Source organism: Caretta caretta, chromosome 10 (assembly GCF_965140235.1).
Source record: "Caretta caretta isolate rCarCar2 chromosome 10, rCarCar1.hap1, whole genome shotgun sequence".
Classification (NCBI taxonomy): Eukaryota; Metazoa; Chordata; order Testudines; family Cheloniidae; genus Caretta; species Caretta caretta.
This window is the reverse complement of record NC_134215.1, coordinates 39,903,564-39,923,163: the sequence shown is the minus strand read 5'-3', so window position 1 is coordinate 39,923,163 and position 19,600 is coordinate 39,903,564. Positions and strand designations below refer to the sequence as shown.

The following is a 19,600-nucleotide window of genomic DNA, read 5'->3' as shown; positions in this document are numbered from 1 at the left end:
CTATTCGACATTGGTGAGACCTCATCTGGAGTATTGTGTCCAGTTTTGGGCCCCACACTATAAGAAGGATGTGGAAAAATTGGAGAGAGTCCAGCGAAGGGCAACAAAAATGATTAGGGGTCCGGAACACATGACTTATGAGGAGAGGCTGAGGGAACTGGGATTGTTTAGTCTGCAGAAGAAAAGAATGAGGGGGGATTTGATAGCTGCTTTCAACTACCTGAGAGGTGGTTCCAGAGAGGATGGTTCTAGACTATTCTCAGTGGTAGAAGAGGACAGGACAAGGAGTAATGGTCTCAAGTTGCAGTGGGGGAGGTTTAGATTGGATATTAGGAAAAACTTTTTCACTAAGAGGGTGGTGAAACACTGGAATGCGTTACCTAGAGAGGTGGTAGAATCTCCTTCCTTAGAAGTTTTTAAGGTCAGGCTTGACAAAGCCCTGGCTGGGATGATTTAATTGGGGATTGGTCCTGCTTTGAGCAGGGGGTTGGACTAGATGACCTCCTGAGGTCCCTTCCAACCCTGATATTCTATGATTCTATGGACATGTGACTTGCCCAGGTGACTCCAAAACTCCATTTTGTAGCTGGACTTTGCATAGGAGAAAGGAGGGGGTCTCCACCCACAAGAGAAAGTCTATTTAAACCCCTGGGAGACGTCTCCATTTGGTATTCAGCTGGCTAAAGAGAGAGCCCTCTCCACCCCCAAGGATACCTGAAATAAACTGGAACAAAGGACAGTAACTACAGGGGGTGTGAGTGATTGCTGGACCCAGACTAGAAGGAGACTAGTCTGTAAAAGGAAGCTTACTGGGTGAGGATTTTACCTGTATTCAGTTTTATTACTGTACTAGACTTAGACTTGCGTGTTTTATTTTATTTTGCTTGGCAATTCACTTTGTTCGGGCTGTTACTACTTGGAACCCCTTAAATCCTACTTACTGTATTTAATAAAATCACTTTTTACTCATTAATTAACCCAGGGTATGTATTAATATGGGGGGGGGCAAACAGCTGTTATAGAGGGTAAACAATTTATGAGTTTACCCTGAAAATCTTTATACAGGGTAAAATGGATTTATTTGGGGTTTAGACCCCATTGGGAGCTGGGCATCTGAGTGTTAGAGACAGGAAAACTTCTTAAGCTATTTTCACTTAACAACTTAAGCCTGCAGTTGTTGGTGGTGAAACACTAAAATGCATTACCTAGGGAGGTGGTGGAATCTCCTTCCTTTGAGGTTTTTAAGGTCAGGCTTGACAAAGGTCAGGAAGATTTAGTTGGGGATTGGTCCTGCTTTGAGCAGGGGGTTGGACTAGATGACCTCCTGAGGTCCCTTCCAACCCTGATATTCTATGATTCTATGATCCCTGCTTCAAAGACACGACAGACAAAGGATGGAAGAATTATTCCCATTTTTATAGCTGAGGAGTTGAGTCACCCAGAGATTAAGTGAATGATCCAAGGTCACCCAAGGAACCTGTGGGAGAGCGAGGATTAGAACTCAGATCATCTGAGTCCTGGTGCAGTGCCTTAACTATATGTTAAGAGGAAGCCTGATCACCACAAGCATGAGAGTTATGTGCCAAGCTAGCAATATCCAGTTCTCTTCCCTAATAATTTCCCCATATGCTTTAGATCAGAACTGGAGGCAGTACTTGCCCCAGCATTCCAGTGAACTAATTTGTATGTTTTAATATGCAGATTACACCCCCAGATTCCAACTGACTAAGCCTCCTCAAAAGGCTTCAAAGAGGCTGAGAAAGGTCTCCATTCTCTTGCAGGAATGGAAGAGAAGCAAAGAGAAAAAGTCGGCAAGATAGGAAAATGACAAAAATCAATTGAGGCTTCTACAGGGCCTCAGAATTCCTTGGGCTAGCCTTCTTACAAGGCACAGTCACAAGTGAAGAGAGTACCTATGCAATAACGCTGAACAAACATGGAAAGGAAAAAATTAAACAAAAATCTCCTCCAAGAGTGAATTTTTCTAGGCAAACTTGAATTTAAAATGCTAGACAACATCGTGAGTTGCCCTTACTTTTATTAACTTATAAGTACTTTCTGCAATATCAAGACCTCAGACCTTATGGTTATTCCAGCTTGTAGTAGGGCAGTCACCCAGCTCTTGTTAGGAAGGGGTTAAAAGCCGGGGTGGGAGGGAGGCTGGTTGGGTAAACAGTCACAGGTGTGGCCACACTCATTAGGATCCAGCTGACCCTGATAAGAGGGCAGGCTGAGGGAGTGAGAGAAGACTCTTGTTCCAGCTGAGGAGCAGAGAGGACCAGGCTGCCTGACAGAGTAAGCAGGGTACCTGAGGCAGGTCAGGACAGAGCAGAGAAGGGCAGAGCAGGGCTGAGGAGCTATGGCCTGGTGATTCCCCAGGCTGAGGCCTTGCTAAAGGCCAGGGGAGGTACTAGGGCTGCAGGGAGACATCTGGGGCTGGAAAGGCAGCAGGTCCAAACCCCTTTGCAGATTATGAGTGGCCACTTCAGACTGCAGTTTGCCCCTGAGGGAAGGGGCTAAATGAGGACTGGCCAGTGGTTCACTGAGGCAAGGTGGGTTTAGGGTATTGGGATTCCCCATGGAGGGGAGACTCAGAGTGTGGGGGCACTGCTGTGGGACAGTACCCCAAGGTAAGGGGCACCGGGGTCCAGGAGGGACATGGGGCTGGAAGTGCTATAAGTGGTGGAGATCAGGAGGAAGCAGGCATGGGTAGGAGGTGCTCCGAGGCTGGAACTGAACTAATTCCTAGACAACCAGCAGGAGGCACCGCAGCAGTGCGTGCCCGCCATGCTACACAGCTGTATAAATAGCAATCAAGTATTTCCCCTAGTGTTGCTGAGTTCTGCTTTAAGGTTAAGCACATTGATATGGAGATCAGATGTGCAACAGGAGAAAGGATTTGCTTTCACACACTGATAGCTTTAATGCAATGGGTTGCGCCAGACATATGGAATATTCTTGCCTGCCTCCATGATTCATCAGCAGTCCTCTTCCAAAGTGTTTAAAATACATGATGCCATCTTAAGATTGTGTGTTTTATATATTTTATATACTTAAATATAGATTGTTTTGCATCATATTCTATGACCAGCGTTAGTGGGTAGCAAGCAGGTCGACTGCCTGGGACCCCACACCACAGGGGATCCTGTGAAGCTAAGTTGCTCAGGCTTCAACTTCAGCCCTGTATGATGAGGCTTGGGGGCCTGGGCTTCAGTCCCATGTGGTGGAGCTTTGGCATTCTGTCCTGGGCCCCAGAAAGTCTAATGCTGGCACTGCTTGTCAGACTCTCTTAAACCTGCTCACAGCCCTCCAGGGGGTCCCAGACCACTTGTTGAGAACCATGGCCTAGTAGATACACCATTGGACTGTGACTCAGGAGACCTGAGTTTTACTCCCAGCTCTTCTACTGATTTGTTGAGTTAAGTCATTTCACTTCCCTGTCTCCTTCTGTAAAATGGGGGTAAGTTAAATGCTTTGAGCTCTAGGGATAAAAAGCACGTTATCGGAATAAAGTTCATTTGAATGAGTTATTAGACCAGACTTCAATGAGACCACGGAGGGGCTGGGGATTTTTTTGGGTGGTTTGGGCAGGGCAGGAAAGTAAGAATGGCTTTTGGATCAGATTGACCATACTCTGCAAGACTTTCCATTTTAGTAAAAATGTTTGGTTTTGTTTTTTAATGAAAAAAAATCAGAAAATTTTCTTGGTCAAGATTCTCGTTTTATTTTCAAAACCTGAACATTTTTACTGAAGATTTTGTCAAGGTGTGTTTAGACTTTTGATTAAGGAAAAATGGAATGATTTTTTCCCCAAAAATCTCCCCACAAAATTAAAAATTCTCACCAAAAACTGGCATTTTTCACCAAGATCTGGTTATGACAACCTACAGCACAGTTTAATGTTCAGTAGCATATTTTGTAAATTAGTGCATCTTCCATAATTCAGTCTTAGTAAATCTTTGCTGAAAGATTGGGACATAGTTCTCATAAAAAATGGCTGTCAGATGTTTGCTATGGCAAAGTTCTAATGAATTTATGATATAGATATAAAAAGAGAGCTGTATTTTTTTAAACTTTACCCCCAAAATGTTTACTTGTGACCTGAGAGTAAGAATGAGACAAAGTTAGGAGGGGTCAAGAAGAGAACTGGAATGGAATTGGTAACAAAAGCTTCGATATTGCTTTTCATAAGAGCCAGGGGTGGAGTGATGGACATTCTTGGCCCAAAGTTTTCATTGAAATAAACAGATAATCTCAGAGCAGCTCTGTGAGCTACTGGAAATAAAGCAAACCTTTTTTCAGAAAGATGTTGGCACAACAAGTTTCTGTCTACTTGGATTGTCAATTGCTTGGGGGCAGGGAGCACCATTTTGTTCTGTGTTTGTACAGCCACTGGCACAAACCAGGGCCCCACGGCGCTGCTACAGTACAAACAGGTAAATAGTCCCCTCTCCTGCCCCCCAGGTGTGGGGAGGCAAGGTGATTGGCTCTAGTTCTCATTCACACAGAGGCCCCTTAATGAGAATCAGGTCTCAGAGCCTAAATCATTTCGATGATGTGCCGCAGGTAGCAGCCCAATGGCACTTTACAGTGCAAGGGATGGGTGGGTTACACAACATGTTCATCAAGCAATGTGTTCCAGCAGAGGAGCTGGAAGACCCATTTTACAGCTGACATCTTGTTTGCACTTTCAGTGTGAGGGCAAAAACAATATCAATCTCCTCACACAGCAGAATTCTTCTGGCATCCTTACGGCATGATATGCCCTCACCATGCGGTAATGCCAGGAGATAGGGGGCAGAATTACATTAATCTGAGAGGTTTTCATCTTCCTGAGAAATCAGCTCATAGGACAGAGCCGAAGAGATTTGGCTTAAGTGGCAGCCACAGGCATTAATAACAAATGAACATTGGTTTTGGTGTCTAAGCCAGGAACAGAAAATCTGCTCCCTACTCACTCCTCCTCTGCTTGCGTGTCCCTGCCTCTCCCCCTGCTCTTCCCTCACCCCTAGCTTATCAGTGAGCCCTCCTCATTTTTGGAGACCCTAATTACCACTGCACTCCACCACCAGCTCTTGCCTCCTTTCTTCCCCCTCTTCCCCCCCCCCCCCCAACACTCACTCTAGCTGTGCTGAAAGCAACTCCTGCTAGAAGAGGGCACATCTTGTCCTGGGAGGACGATCTTGTGGTGAAGGCACTGGAATGGGGCTCTGGAGACAATGCTTCAATTTTCTGCTCTTCCACAGACACCCTATGTGACCTTGGGTAGGTCACTCAGTGTCTCTCTACCCATGTGTACAATGGGGATAACAGGGCTTTCTCGGGCTTGCCCTGAAGGGCTTATGATATAAATAGACAAGGCCTGGCTCTCAGTAGGTTTTTATACAGCACCTGACACAATGGGACCCCTAGCCACTACTGTAATACAAAGATGAATACTTTGTCATAGACCCATAGGAATAGAAGGGACTGCAAGGATTATCTAGTCTAATCCCCTGTCAAGATGCAGGATTTGTTGTGTCTGAATCATCCAAGACAGATGGCTGCCCAGCCTCCTTTTGAAAACCACCTGTGAAGCTGATCTCCCCCATGCCAAGTTCTCCAGCATGGAACTGCTTCTCAGCTCCATGCTAAGTGGATCTCCATGCTGCCCCACTAGACTGCTGAGCCCCTTTTGCTTCCCAGCATGAGGCAGGGAGCCAGAGCAGCAGGAGGGGCCAGGTGAGAGGCTGTTTAGGAAGCTAACTGGGCAGGGAACAGTGTTAGCCATATATCCCACCCACAACATCTCTAGTACATGAGCAAATCATGAAGGCTCAAAAACCCAGTGATAGCCAATGCCCTTAGGGGTTGGCCAGGAGAATGGATGATTGGGCACATGGTTCAAAGAGGAGTCTGGAGTTCTGAAAAGGCTGCTGGAGAGATGGAATGGGAGGCAGGTTGGCTGCCTCTTTTAGGGGCCTGTGATAGATGAAGCGAGGGTAGCTCCCTTTTATGGACACCAAATCAGCCAGTTAGCTGTAAAATCCCTCTTGGTGTCTGTTCTCTGTTTGCTTTACCTATAAAGGGTTAACAAGCCCACAGGTAAAAGAAAAGGAGTGGGCACCTGACCAAAAGAGCCAATGCGAAAGGGCTAAAACTTTTTTAAATTGGGAAAAACCTTCCCTTTGTGATCTATTGTTCTCTCTGGGCTGCAGCGACATGGAGCAGCAATGCTATAAGCAGGAATGCTGTGTAAAGCTTTAAGCCTGGTATGAGAAATCATCAGATCATACCTAGAATTACATATTTGCAGGATTTCAAATAAGTAAGTAAATTAGAAATGTTTAAATAGACACAATCAGGTTTATTTCTTTAGTTTGGCTTGTGAATCTCCTCTGTGCTAACCCCAGATGGTTTTGTTTGCTTGTAACCTTTAATCTGAACCCCCAAGGAAGCTATTTTGGGTGCTTGATTTTTGGAATTGCCTTTTTAAAATCTAGCAAAAGCCTAAGTTCCAGATGTTTTTTTTTTTCCCTTTTTGTTAAGAAAATTTACCTTTTTAAAGAACAGGATTGGATTTTTGGTGTCCTAAGAGGTTTGTGCATGTTTGATTAGCTGGTAGCAACAGCTAATTTCCTTTGTTTTCTTTCTCAGCTCTTCCCCGAAGGGGGGTGAAAGGGCTTGAGGGTACCCCACAGGGAGGAATTCCAAAGTGCTCCTTCCTGGGTCCAAGAGGGTTTTTTGCATTTGGGTGGCGGCAGTGTTTGCCAAGCCAAGGTCACAGAAAAGCTATATCCTTGGGAGTTTAATACAAGCCTGGAGTGGCAAGTATTAATTTTTAAAATCCTTGCGGGCCCCCACCTTCTGTACTCAAAGTGCCAGAGTGGGGATTCAGCCTTGACAGGGCTGCTGCTGAATAAGAAGAGATGATGATTCAGGAGCCAGCCATCAGCAGCAAATCTATGAGCTGCCAGTGGAGGAGGACAGACCATGGGAGAAAGAGAGCAGGTGGGAAGGAAGAGAGAGAGGAACAGAACAGATGACAGCAGGGTGTGAAAAGCAGAGCAGTGGAGTGAATACAATACAAGCTTTAAACAAACGAAGGCCTGATTTTAGGCATCTTACTTTGGAGTTGTCCAACTTGATTATCACAGAGGGCTGAACACCCTACCTGTGACCATAACTTTAAAAGGAGTCCCAAGTTATGCCCCTTAAAATTAAGGCACCTAAAATCATTAATGACTGTTGAAAGTTTGGGCCCCAAGACAAACCCCCTCTCCATTACAGACAATAGAGAATGTTACTTTCAAGGGATAGTGCAATGGCCACAGTGAACAGGAGGGAAAGCAGGGCTGGGCAATCCCACCTAGATGAAGTATTTTGCAGACACATGCACTCCACACACTGACATTTGAGATCCTCATATCCTGAGATCTATCAGACCTGCCTTCCTCATAGAAGCACATGTCAGTCGTGTAGTAATAATATCTAGCTCTTATCTAGCACGGTACAGTTGTCTATCTCAAAGCACTTTACAAAGGTGGTCAGTATCATTACCCCATTTTACAGATGGGGAAACTGAGGCAGATTCAGAGGAAATTACTTGCCCAAGGTCACCCAGCAGGCCAGTGGCAAGAACCAGGAATAGAACTCAGGTCTCCCAAAACCCAGTCCAACACTTTATCCACTAGGCCACACTGCCTCCCTAAGTCACACACTGAGGGCTTGTCTTCATGTACAGTGCTACAGCGGCACAGCTGCAGCACTTTAGTGAAGATGCTACTACACCAACGGGAGAGCTTTTTTCCATAGATGTAGTTCATCCATCTCCCCGAGAGGCGGTAGCTATGTGGGAGCAGCTTTCCCATCGACATAGCACTATATACATGGGGGGTTAGGTCAGTACAACTATGTCACTCAGGGGTGTGGATTTTTTACACCTCTGAGTGACTTAGTTATACTGACACAGATCTGTAGTGTAGACCTGGCATTAGGGGTCATTGACTTATTTGGTCGTTAGTGGAGGACTAGAGAAGCATTCTGAAGATACTTCCCTGAATCTCCCTCATCTGCAAGAGTCTGCTCATTAGGTCTTGGGTTTGACCGGAAGAAGTGGTGTGTTTTAAATCAAGGGCGCTATCTCAACTCTAGCTGAGACAAAATTCTAGTGCAGACAAAGCACTGTCGTGTTTACCTCAGTGTAGCTAGCCAAGGTAAACCATAGGCCTCCTGCATCAGGGTAAAAATCTTCCTGGGCCTTTAGTCTGTTGATGTAACAACCCAGTGGGGACATCACCGTGTAAGACACCCCCTCTTTTGCAGTGAAGACAGCCTATAAGAGCAGGTGTTTTAAGAGATTTGGGAGACTTTGCTTATTTCACAAGGGTAGAAATACCCATGGGACAATATTTCAGCACCTTCGCTTCTTCCAAATCCAGAAATGCAGAGGAACATAAAATCAGAGTCAGTAAATAACACGAATGTTCTAGAACCTTCAAAGCAAAACAGTAATTCAAAAAAAGCTGTGTTTAGTTTAATCCAACCTTTTTTGACAATTCTCAGTGATCAACCTCCAATCAACATTTCAATGATATTTACCCTGATATGAATCAAGATTTAGAACCTCAGTCAAAATATTATCAGATTCTGCAAACTTTAGAGGCTTTTTGTTCTATACATGGTGCTAACCCCTATTCTTCTTGGCAACCCTGGAGCAAAGGAGTTAATTGTATTTCCACTGGGAAAGAATAAAAATATTCCATTCCCCATCATCCTTACATAGGAAGGATCAAATTCAAGAATGCTTACTGTTGATCATGTGCTTGAGTGCTGTCCTAAATCAGGGCAATAGAGCCAAAACTTGACAGTGCATGGAAATGAAACAACACTTTGTGCCTAATCCTGCTCATATGGATTGCAGGGGAGCAGGATCAGGTGGAAGTGAGAAAGAAAATGTGCTTTGCTAAGGCATGGTGGAGCAGATGCAGGGGCTGTTGTCTCTGCAGTTTGCATGGTAACAAGGATTTGCCACAAGCCATCAGCTCTTGCTAGCAATACACTATATAAATGCATCTAAATATGCAGTTCATCCAAAGGGATAATATTTTTCCCAAGACAACAGATACATCGTAATGCTGCAGTAGTTACTGAAAACATCAACTTGAAACAAGTGTTAGATGGCTAAGTGGCAAAGGACTCCTTTGAGAGCACCCTGCACATAAACAATGTCACCAACATGGACCTACAAGACTGGGGTACCCACATTGCAGTTATGGGATTGTCTCCCCCGGCAGACACTTGGGGATTGCAACAGAGCCCTCCGGAGCTAAGAGCATGAGCTGCTACAACTTAGGCTAAAGAGCCAAGGCTCCTTAGCTGTGGGGTTTAAAATCACTCATACCTTCTGTGGATTGGACAGACTTGGACCTGTAACACACATACCAATGTGGTTACACAGTCAATGTAATGTATAATGCATTGTAATGGAGAACTCTGTCCCATATGGCAAAGCAACTGTCTTAACTGGCCTGGGTGGTATGTCCCAACCTGCAGTTGTCAACAGGAGCCAATTTAAAGTGCCCATGCCAGGAAGTAGGAAAAGTTGGAGAGAGGAAGTAGAGAGGTCCCTTAACGATACCATGGGCCAGCTGTGGTGTCATGCAATTCTGCATATCACAGCCTCTCATCCCCAAAAATCAGATGTCGTGAGCAGCAACAAAAAGCAACACCAGTGCAGTGATGCACAGATAACACTAACATAGCGCTTTGCATGCTGAAGGAACATCAGTACATGTGCCAGGTAGCTGGAGGTTATTAGTGCCATCTTAAAGATGGGGAAATTGAGGCATAGAGTGGTCAGGTTTTATAACCAGAGTCAAGTGTTGCTATTGACAATTTTTTATTTGGTCATTTTTCTAAAAAGTCACTAGTGGGAAGTAGCAACGAGGAGAAAGTTGGGAGGGTGGGGAGACGGGAAGAGTTGTGCATGCATGGAGGGGAGTTCCTACTTTCCTTGATCAGAAAAATAAAATTTCATTCCAGGAAAATGGGAATTTGAGACAAAAAATGATTCCCCTGCCTAACTAAGGTCAGGGTACCCTCCAGCTGCAGGGCATAACTGGGAAAAAAAACCCCAAGGGTTGATCACTCACTCATCTTGTGGCATCTCGGGTTCCATGGATTCATACATGTACCAATCAGAACTGGCGAAGTCATCATAAGCAAGGGAGCCGTGGGCTGCCAAGGAGCTCTCGTTCACCATTCTCTTCTCTCTCCACCTCCTCTGGGAAAAAGAAAGAAGAATTAAAAAAAAATTCTTGCCTTCTGCTCTTGGTAGAGCAAAAATACCCACAAGGATTGCAACAAATATTTTCCCTGGAGTTCTCTAGGGTCAGTTCAAAATGCTAAGTTTTCACAGGCTACTTTATGCTCTCGGTACTGGAGGGTCACATTGACGGATTGGGAGGTGGGGGGTAAGAATTTCTCCCTTCCAGTTAGGACTCTTTGCCATGTGAATTTGCATAATTTCAACAGCTGATACAAACAAAAGTAAAAAAGCCAAATCTCTACCGTGAAAAATCCAGTCTTGATTGGAGCTAAAAAGATTAAAGAGCTCAAGGCATGTTTAACTGGGTCCCTTCCACTCTCTCCTCCAACCCTCCTACCCAGCCTCAGTGCCCAGAGAATCAGAGTCTTTGTTTCAGTTACTTAACAGCATTTACATGAAAGCCTGGGAGTTGTGCAAGGGTCAAGATTTGGCTCCCTAGCAAGACACAGGCTAATCTAGAAAAGAATCAAGAAGGTCAGTGCGGTAACTGTCTGAACACAGGATTGAGCCAGGCTCTGCTCCCTTCCTGGGGCATCTTAAGCTGCTGTACCACATAGTACATGGCTATACCAGTCAGAAACAGTCCCCTGTGCTTTTCACTCAAGCTGATGCTGTAACTCCTCTGCCTCTAGCCTTCACTTCATCTGGGACATTTCAGACCCTGGAGATGAGTCAGCAATGATGCTGCTTCTCTCTGTTCTACTGCTGAAGAGAAAGACATCAAAGCAAAGGGATGGAGAACAACCTTCCTTATTAGCAAAACAGAGGCCCAGAAATAGGTTTCCAATTGCAGAGCAGAACAAATGCCAGACAAGCACTGCTAAGCTCCTTGAATGGACTTTCTGTAGAAACTTCTGTAACGCCAACAGTTGCTCAATGCAGCATCACAGCTGTTTGTAGAGAGGCAGAAGAGGTCATTTAGAGGCAGACTGCGATACCCTTCCCTGCTTGATTCCAAAGAGTCATCCCACTCGCTTGAGTCAGGCGCTGCTCAGTACGAGCAAGGGGACCAGCAGTTTGCCCTTATCGAGCAGCCTGACAGAGGTCAGAAGCAGAGCAGAGGAAAATAGAAACAGGCCAAGATTTCAAACTGGGATTCTAAAGTTAGGCTCCCACATCCATACATTGGCATCTAAATAAAAGCGGCTTGATGTTCCGGAGGTATTGCATATCCATAGCGTCTGTATTGCATATCCATAGCGTCTGTTGAAATCAACGGGAATAGGAGATGATCAGCAGTTTTATTTAGGTCCTGTGGATTCAGATGCCTAACTTTAAGCTCCCAGGTTTGAACATTCTTTTTCCATGGTTCCTTTCCCTGTTACTTGGAATAACCCCCCTGCTCAGAGAAAAAAATATTTTGTGTTCCTCAAAGTTGCTTGTTGCTGCCACAGATTGGCCTGGACATTTACCATCTCTCTTCAATAATAAGAAGAAATAGCAATTTATTACAGTATTGAATTTTTGATAACTTTTTCCCCCAGCACTTTCAGCATTTTTTTTAACTAAGGCACCATATGGCTCCCACGACCACATTATCTGAGCACAATCTAATGAACTTCCCATCATGACACTCCTGGGAGGTAGAGCAGTGCTCTCATCCCTGTTTTACAGATGGGGAGCTGAGGCACAGAGACCGAGACCCTGATCTGCAAAGGAATTTAGCCTAATTTCCATTTAAATTAACAAACCTCAATTCATTAGTTTCAGTGGAAGTTGGGAGCCTAAATATCTTGGAGGGTCTGGGTGACTTGCCCAAGAGCACAGAGGGAGTCTGTGGCAGAGCTGGGAATTGAAAGTGTTTAGTTAAAATAAGACATGACACTGGTCCCTGTATCTGACTTCCCTGGTTGCACCTGGGACCAAATTAACATCCCAAGAGATGCTTTTCTTATTGTATCTCCAGCCCAGTCAAAACAAAAACCAGGAAGTGCTGGAAATACCCCAAGGCAGCTGGATAGGAGAATTATAGCCATATTTGCAGACTCCTGGTTCAATTAGAGGCTTCTGGGGCAGGGGCACACACACACACACAAACCCACAAACTAAGAGTACGGTTAGTGACATTTCAGGTTCCTCTAGACTCCCCCATAACCTGCAAAGCATGGAAGCAAGGAAAAAATCTCCAGCATTCCTTGCCACCTTCATGTTACCTAAAATGCTGCTAATAACACACTGGATGAGAAATTATATTATATATCCCAGCTTCTATCCACTTCATGCTCCACTGCAAACTTTAGCAGCAACATCATATACTCTTGATCAACAGATGTGCACATCTGACCGCCCCACATTTATACCGTTGAGAAGTTATTCTCCTTTAGTGGCACCAAGGTTGCTATTAAGGTTTTGCATTAGAGCATGTTACTCCCTGGAGAGACCAAGCCAGGAATCTTCTCTGGGGCAGCTGCTGAGGTTGTTCCATGGCACCATTGCTCTTTCTGTGGAAGGCACAAGAAGAGTTGTAGATAAACATTGCAACAGAGCAACAGTGCACAGCAACACCCATACTTACATAGCAAGTGTTTGTCAATGAATAATACTGCTCAGCACTCATTTTATTTTCTAGACACAACAAACCCTGCATCTTGGCAGGGAGTTGGACTCAGTGACCCTGGCAGTCCCTTATGACCCTATGATTCTATTTGACATCTTCAAAGCACTTTCCAAGCAAGTCCCCATTTGTCCTCTCATACAGATAAGGGAATGATCACCAGCTGCTTCCATCTGGTGCCACTCTGGAGCCCAGGTAGCTGGTGCAGAACGATGCTTTGCCTTCCACAGTAGCTGGTGCAGAACGATGCTTTGCCTTCCACAGTGGCAGGCCCAAAGACACCCCTCCAGGTCCAGACACAACATTGCAGCTGCCCCTTTATTTCCATAATGTGCTGAATTGAACACTCAGTCTGGAACACCCCAGAACGTTTACACCATCCAGATTAGCTGGGCCCCATCTCAATCCATTGGTTCCCAGAGCCCCTACCAAGGGTGGGGCCCTCTTGTGCTATCTGCTGTACATGCACATAGTGAGGCCAACCCTGTGCTGAGGAGCTCTCAGCCTAAATAGATGAGGCAGACAAAGGGTGGGGGAGACAGAACCCAGCAAGAGCTGAGGCACAGAGGCATTAAGTGGCTTGCCAAGGTCACACAGGAGTCTGGCAGAACCAGGAATCAAACCCAGGCCTCCTGAGTCCCACTCCAGTGCCTTAGCCACAAGATTCATCCTTCCCTCTCATAAGGAATCCATTGTACTACCTCCTGCATCATCATTAGTTCTCCCTTTACAGACCCCCACGTGGAGCCAGGACTACTGAGACCATCATGTTTGGTTCAGCCTGCTCTGAAGCCAGGCCACTGCAGGTGTGATTCACCTGCCAAGAATGTAGCACTCAGTAAAAGAAGGAGCCTATAAAACCCATGCAGCTCCTTGCAGCACCATAAAAGAATCGGTTCACCCTGGAAGGCATCCTGAGGGGAAGCAATACCAGGTGTGTACCCCGGGGTTTACAGAACGGATGGACCAGGGCAGCTTTTAGTAAAGCACCTGCATTTGGAAACTAGGCTTCAACATATGTTGCAACTGCTGCTGCTAAAACATATGACCAGATGTTCAACTGGCATACGTCAGCATTCATGGAGCATTGCCAGGCTGCACCAGCCAAGGATCTGGCCCATGGTATTTAAATTAAACATAGCTCCAAGCCTGGCATTTGAGAATAGTTTCCATCTCCTTGCTTTCAGACACACAACACAAAGAGCTAGAGAAAGTACCTGCAGACGATGTGCGGCTACAGAAACACTGGGGAGGGTGGGGGGGTAGAAGAGAGGAATGAACCTTGATTAGCAGCTCCATTTGTACCAAACCAACAACAATCTCTAGCTCTTATATAGCTTTTTTCATCAGCACTTTACAAAGGGAAGTCAGTATCATTAGCCCCATTCTTCATATGGGGAAAACTGAGGCACAGAGCAGGGAAGGGAATTACCAAGGCCACCCAGCAGGCCAGTGGCAGAGCTGAGACTACAACTCAGGTCTCCTGCATCCCAGTTCAGGGCTCTAGCTGCCTGATGTCACAGCCTAATGCAACTCTGTAAGAAAAATCAAGTTACAATTTCCAACTCAAGTTGGAAACTCCTTCTTACCTAGGGTGACCATATGTCCCATTTTGGCTGGGACAGTCCCTTTTTTTAAGCCCTGTCCCAACCATCCCAACTTTATATATATTGACAACTTGATCACTTGGCAAGAGCAAATGGGACAAATGCCCACTTTTGTCAAAAAAGTGGGGTGCTGTGCGGAGGAACATGCCGGGAGGGGAGCGAAGATGCCAGCCCTGCACAGGCAGGGAGGCAGGGCTGGAGGGGTAGCGTTCCAGTATGTGGGGGGTTGGCAGGGTTCCAGCAACAGCCTGGCATGGGGCGGGGGCGCACTCAGGCAAGCAACTGGGGGTATCCAGTTTTTCCTTTGGGAAATATGGTCACCCTATTCTTACCTGAAGTACCTTGCAGGGTTTATACATCACAAGTGGTCAGGGTCTTGGCTTAATGTACAGTCTTGAACTATAGCAAGCAAACTCTAGAACCGTGCAGCCACAGGGTCAGCACTGACCCAGAAGGCAGAGTTCCACCTATTGATCCCCAACAGCCCATGCTTTTAGGAGGTCTCCCATCCACGCACTGGCCAGCCCAAGCGTCTTTAGCTTTTGAAGGCTGGGGGCAGGGGGGAGGCCAGGGGAGGCTAGTTTTGTTCTGTATCATTGGCTGATTGGAGTCCCACATCTGTGACTAAGGAACAGCTGTTGAGGACAAGCAGGCAGGGGGAGCCTCAGAGACTTTCCAATGCTGTCATGGATTTGGCGGTTCAAGGCTATTCCTCCAGGGCTAAGTACAATGATTCTTCAGCGCTCCCATCCTTAGCCAGACTACTGGGGTGAATCAGATATAGGATTCACTAGCTGACTAATCTACCAATGCAATGCTGGCTCCCTGGGGTCATGCGCCCAGGAGAGAATCTTGCACTTACACCAGTTTGCCTCTGGAGAAGAGCCAGAAATGGGGGGATGGGGTCTGGTTCCTAAGGACAGTCTCTTCAGCACAGCTATCAATGGATGCTACATTCCTTAATGCTTGAGGACCTGGGACATCAGGTGTTAGCAGTACACTGGTGGCATCGCCTTAAGGTGCGATAAAGTTTTGCATTGCTTTATGGCACCATGAGGATTAAAGAAATAACAGTGGGAATGGGGCTCACAAGACAGCCTGTCTCAGCCTGTGGCCTGCAGAGCAGAGGCTATGCAAGAGTGAGAGGATTCTCAGGGCTTGGGTGTGAAGTTGCTGGACTAACAGTGTTCTGTTAGTCCAGCAACTAAAGAGTTAGCCTCTAGGTTGCATGCAGAGGGCCTGTTGCATTCAGGGCTCAACCCTGCGGGCCTGGCCAACTTCAACATGAAATCTTGCTTAGTAAAGATTGCAGGATCAGGCCCATACCCGAATTGGAAATCCCAGTGAGCCCAAAGCTAGTGAGAGTAGCTAGAGTGATTGAGCGACTCCAGTTGAGGATCAGGCTCAACATATGGAGACAATGTCTCCACACGGACCAATTTGTTTTGGAGCCCTGTCAAGCCTCCGCTGACCAATCCTGAGCCCGGACCTCTCCCTGGCTCCAGGCATTAGGAGTAAACATTACCCATCCCTCATTCCCCACTGAGCTTGGAACACAGAGATCCTTGTGCTCTCCCACCGCACAGAGCCCCACTCCACCCAGCCTTTAACCGAAACCTGATCGCTTTGCTCCTCTAGCTAACCTCTGCCTGGGAATGCTGGGGCTTTGATCACAGCAACACCAGTGAGATTGATGGTCTCAATAAAGGCCCTTCATAGTCTTCATTTCCCACTATCTATCACTCCCTGGGGAGCTTTTGCATCTCACCACTATGAAGTGGGGGGGGGGAGGGGGGAGTGAGGCTGGGAGAGGTGGACTCCCCCCGTGTAATGACAGCTTATTGTGCAGCTTTTAATAAAAATGATAAAGATCCATCTCCAGAACTGTTCTGGGAGCCCTTTTTATTTTTAAAAGGGATTTCGTTTAATTCAATTGAGCTTCGCACAGAGCTGAGGCAGGAATGAAACAAGACGGACGGATCGGCTGTGGCTCGTCCAGAACTCCCCACAGTGCCTGCCGCATTTGTCTGTGCTGGGTTTGCTTAGTCTGTTAGATTTATTTATTTGCACCAGGGAGGGGCAGCTTTTCACACACACTGTTTGCACAGGTGCCAGTTAAGCAAAACAGCTGTCAGCTTACCAACGGTTAAGCAAATCCATAAAGAAACCATTAGCCATTTGCTCTTAAATTCAATCATCCCTTACTGGCATCAGGATGCAACCTGGTGATGTAGTGTAATAAATCTATGGCTGCACAGGAATTCATGCTAATCACCATCGTGCCTGTGATATCACTGTGGTAGTGGCGGTAGAACTCAGAGCCTCCTGCTCCAAAATCACCAACCCTTCCCCACTTTTGCTAAAGGAGAATCTCCCCATTAGCTGTTAGCAGTATAGGGTCTATGATACAGCTGTGTAGCTCTGATTCCATGCAGTAAAGAGCAGAGGAATATCCAATAAGGCCAGTGCAGGCCAAATCCTGAAAGGTATTTAGGTGACCAACTCATTGATTTCAAGACCTTTGAGGATCAGGGCCTATGTTATGTAACGTGGATATATTAGCATACTGCCTGTTTTTTAAGAGGTGGACCTCATCGGCCACTGCAGGGCAGCCCCTGCCGGGCAGCCCCTGCCACACCCCATGTGAGGGGAGAACAGGGGTGATTTCCTGGAGGGGGGACACAACTGGCTCTGTGCCTGAAGTAGAGGCCCCCTGCACTGAGGGCATTCTCCAAGACTGTCCTTATGCCTGCCCTATGGCCTCTGCTCCAACCTCGCTAGCACAATGGGCTTCATGGAAACACTGAATCAGGCCAAAGTGGCCAAGCACAGCCCCTGTGAAGCCAGCCATCTCTGCACTAGTGCCTTAGGCCCAGATTTTTGAAGCTATGTAGACACTACTGCGCTTGGCGTCACACCACCACACCAATTTAGGAGTATAAATCTCTCTTTCAAAAGGGATTTAGACACCTAGGCATCTAAACCCCATCAACTGGAATTCTAGCTCTCCAGTTCCTAAGTCCCTTTTGAAAGGAGGAGTCAGGCGCCTCAATCAATTAGGCATTGCGATGCTGAGCGCAATGCCTACATAGCTTTACAGACCTGCGCCTTGGTGGCAAGGGGGCATGGAGACACCAGTGATCTTGATAGCCCATGAAGTCCAGAGCCTTTGGAATTGCCCCAGTACAGCACTAGTGAGAGCGAGACACACATTCATGGGGCAAGGGAAGTCCCAGAATATTCCATGCCCCTGTCACCCACATAGCATTCCCTTGCACACAGGAAGCCTCCTGGAGGTCAGCAGCACCCCCTACCCCCACTGCCTCCAGCCTGGTGGGAGTGGGAGACCCTGGAAAGACAAGCGCATTTACTGTTGTGGCAGTCTGGGCAAGAGGGCACTTCTCTGGCTGTTTGCAAGCAAGTTTGGTGTTCATAATGGAAGCGCTCCTGGCTGGTGCCAGGCAGTGTGTGTTCAGGGGCTGTGCAAGCTTCCCATACTTCACACACATCTCTGCTGAGACACTTCACTGACTGTACCCCCTGCTATACCTGCCCTGTACCCTCAGCTTCCCCGCGGCTCTGCCAATCCTCCTCAAGCCAGGCCAGTAGCCAAGGCTGGATCCACCAACCAAGCAGCTGTATGCCAGTCCCCACCTGCACTATTAACCCTTCAGCCCCGACTCAACATTAAAGCAGCACATGGTGAAATGCTCAGAGACTGAAGGAAGACAATGGTGCCACCACTCCATGGAGCACTGAGCTGCAGCGCCTCTTCTAGGCTGCTCAGCACCAAACAGGCTGGTCAGCCATGGAGTCTCCTCACCCCACCATCTGTCCTCACCACTGATCACCCAGCCTGCCAACAGTCCAAATAGCAGCCTGCAACAGTCACTGCACCCTAAGCCCCCCACTTCAGAAGCTAATTAGCTCACATGCCCCTGCTTGTAGCACATTTCCCCCTCCCCCATCCACCCTTGGCCACAGAACCCATCCAATGACTGAACTGCAAGGGGGTGGGGGTGCATGGCAAAGCATTAGTCCCCAGTCTGGACAGCCTCTGAATGTTAGAACAACTGCAGCTGGACTAGGCAACTCAGACCAGCTCTAGAACAGCGGTTCTCAGAGTGACACTTGAAAGCTTATAATGGTGATTAGAAATCATTAGCTAAGCAAACTCAAGGGGGGTTCTAAATGCCTTTTGCTCATGTGATATTTTGAACATCAAGAACAGAATTAAATGCCTCAAACAAACTCTCCCGCAGCCAGGAGCAGCGGATTAAAGTTTGCATTTATTAACTGGAGTAATAAATAGTGGAACGTCACTAGTCACATGCAGATTCAGTAGCCTGAATTTCCCTTATAGTTTGTCAGGCTAAAGTTTATAAACAAAGTCCCCCCTGCAGCAGGGAACAACAACTTAACACAGCCCAACAAAGTAAAATGTTACCTTCTTCAGTCAACTCTTCTGAGCGGAGAGCAGATGCACAAAACTTCTCCTCTCCTCCGCAACAGTAGGAAGACGGTAATCCTGTTAAAAATACAGTCTCATTGAGAGAAACTTACAGATCAGCCACTTTCCTGCTTTCTCTCCCTGTATTTCAAAGTTACTTCAAGAGCTAGTTGTCTGGAGGCAAGTGGACTCAGCAACTGCTGCAGCTGCTCCTGTGTTTCCTAATCTGATCAGAGGATCCCAGCAGAGATGCAGCCATGCAAGCTTAAAGGCAAAGTTCAGCACACCGGAGAGAGGAGACTCTCTACTGCTGGGGAACTTTATCCCCTCCATTGCTAAGAGGGCTTGGCTCGGGGCCACCCCAGGGTTTAGAAAATTAAAAGCAACCAGTCAGTGCTTTGTTCACCCTTTGATTATCAACCACATTTCTGGAGAGTCTTCAGACAGCTCTCCGCCCCAGCACTTTGTCCACTCTGCTGTTCCCCCACCCCACGTAATACACACACAGACCATTAAGAGCTGTAGTGAACCCAGAGCCCTCAGGGACCAAACTCCAGCAAAATAATCCCCACTTTCACCTGTGCTGGCTGACATGAAAGGCAGGAGAGCAGATCTCCAGCTGGGGTAAACCGGCATAGCTCCACTGGAGTAAATGGGCCAGCTCATCAGCTTGTGTAAAT

At 46.8% G+C, this 19,600-nt stretch overlaps 1 protein-coding gene across 3 annotated transcripts in view; it reads right to left on the bottom strand.

The window, feature by feature from the left end:
- Positions 1–19,338, bottom strand: part of STRA6 (signaling receptor and transporter of retinol STRA6) — a 54,024-nt gene extending 34,686 nt beyond the window's left edge. Inside the window, exons 1-2 of one of the 3 annotated variants that reach the window (XM_048867601.2) lie at positions 18,918–19,338; positions 10,134–10,264 (exon numbers count right to left, since the gene is read on the bottom strand). In XM_048867601.2, the coding sequence (XP_048723558.1) occupies positions 10,134–10,243 (110 nt within the window). In that variant the 5' untranslated portion in view covers positions 10,244–10,264; positions 18,918–19,338. The remainder of the gene's footprint in view (positions 1–10,133; positions 10,265–18,917) is intronic. The other 2 variants (XM_048867598.2, XM_075132917.1) reach the window with 2 other exon arrangements.
- Positions 19,339–19,600: the final 262 nt, after the last annotated feature.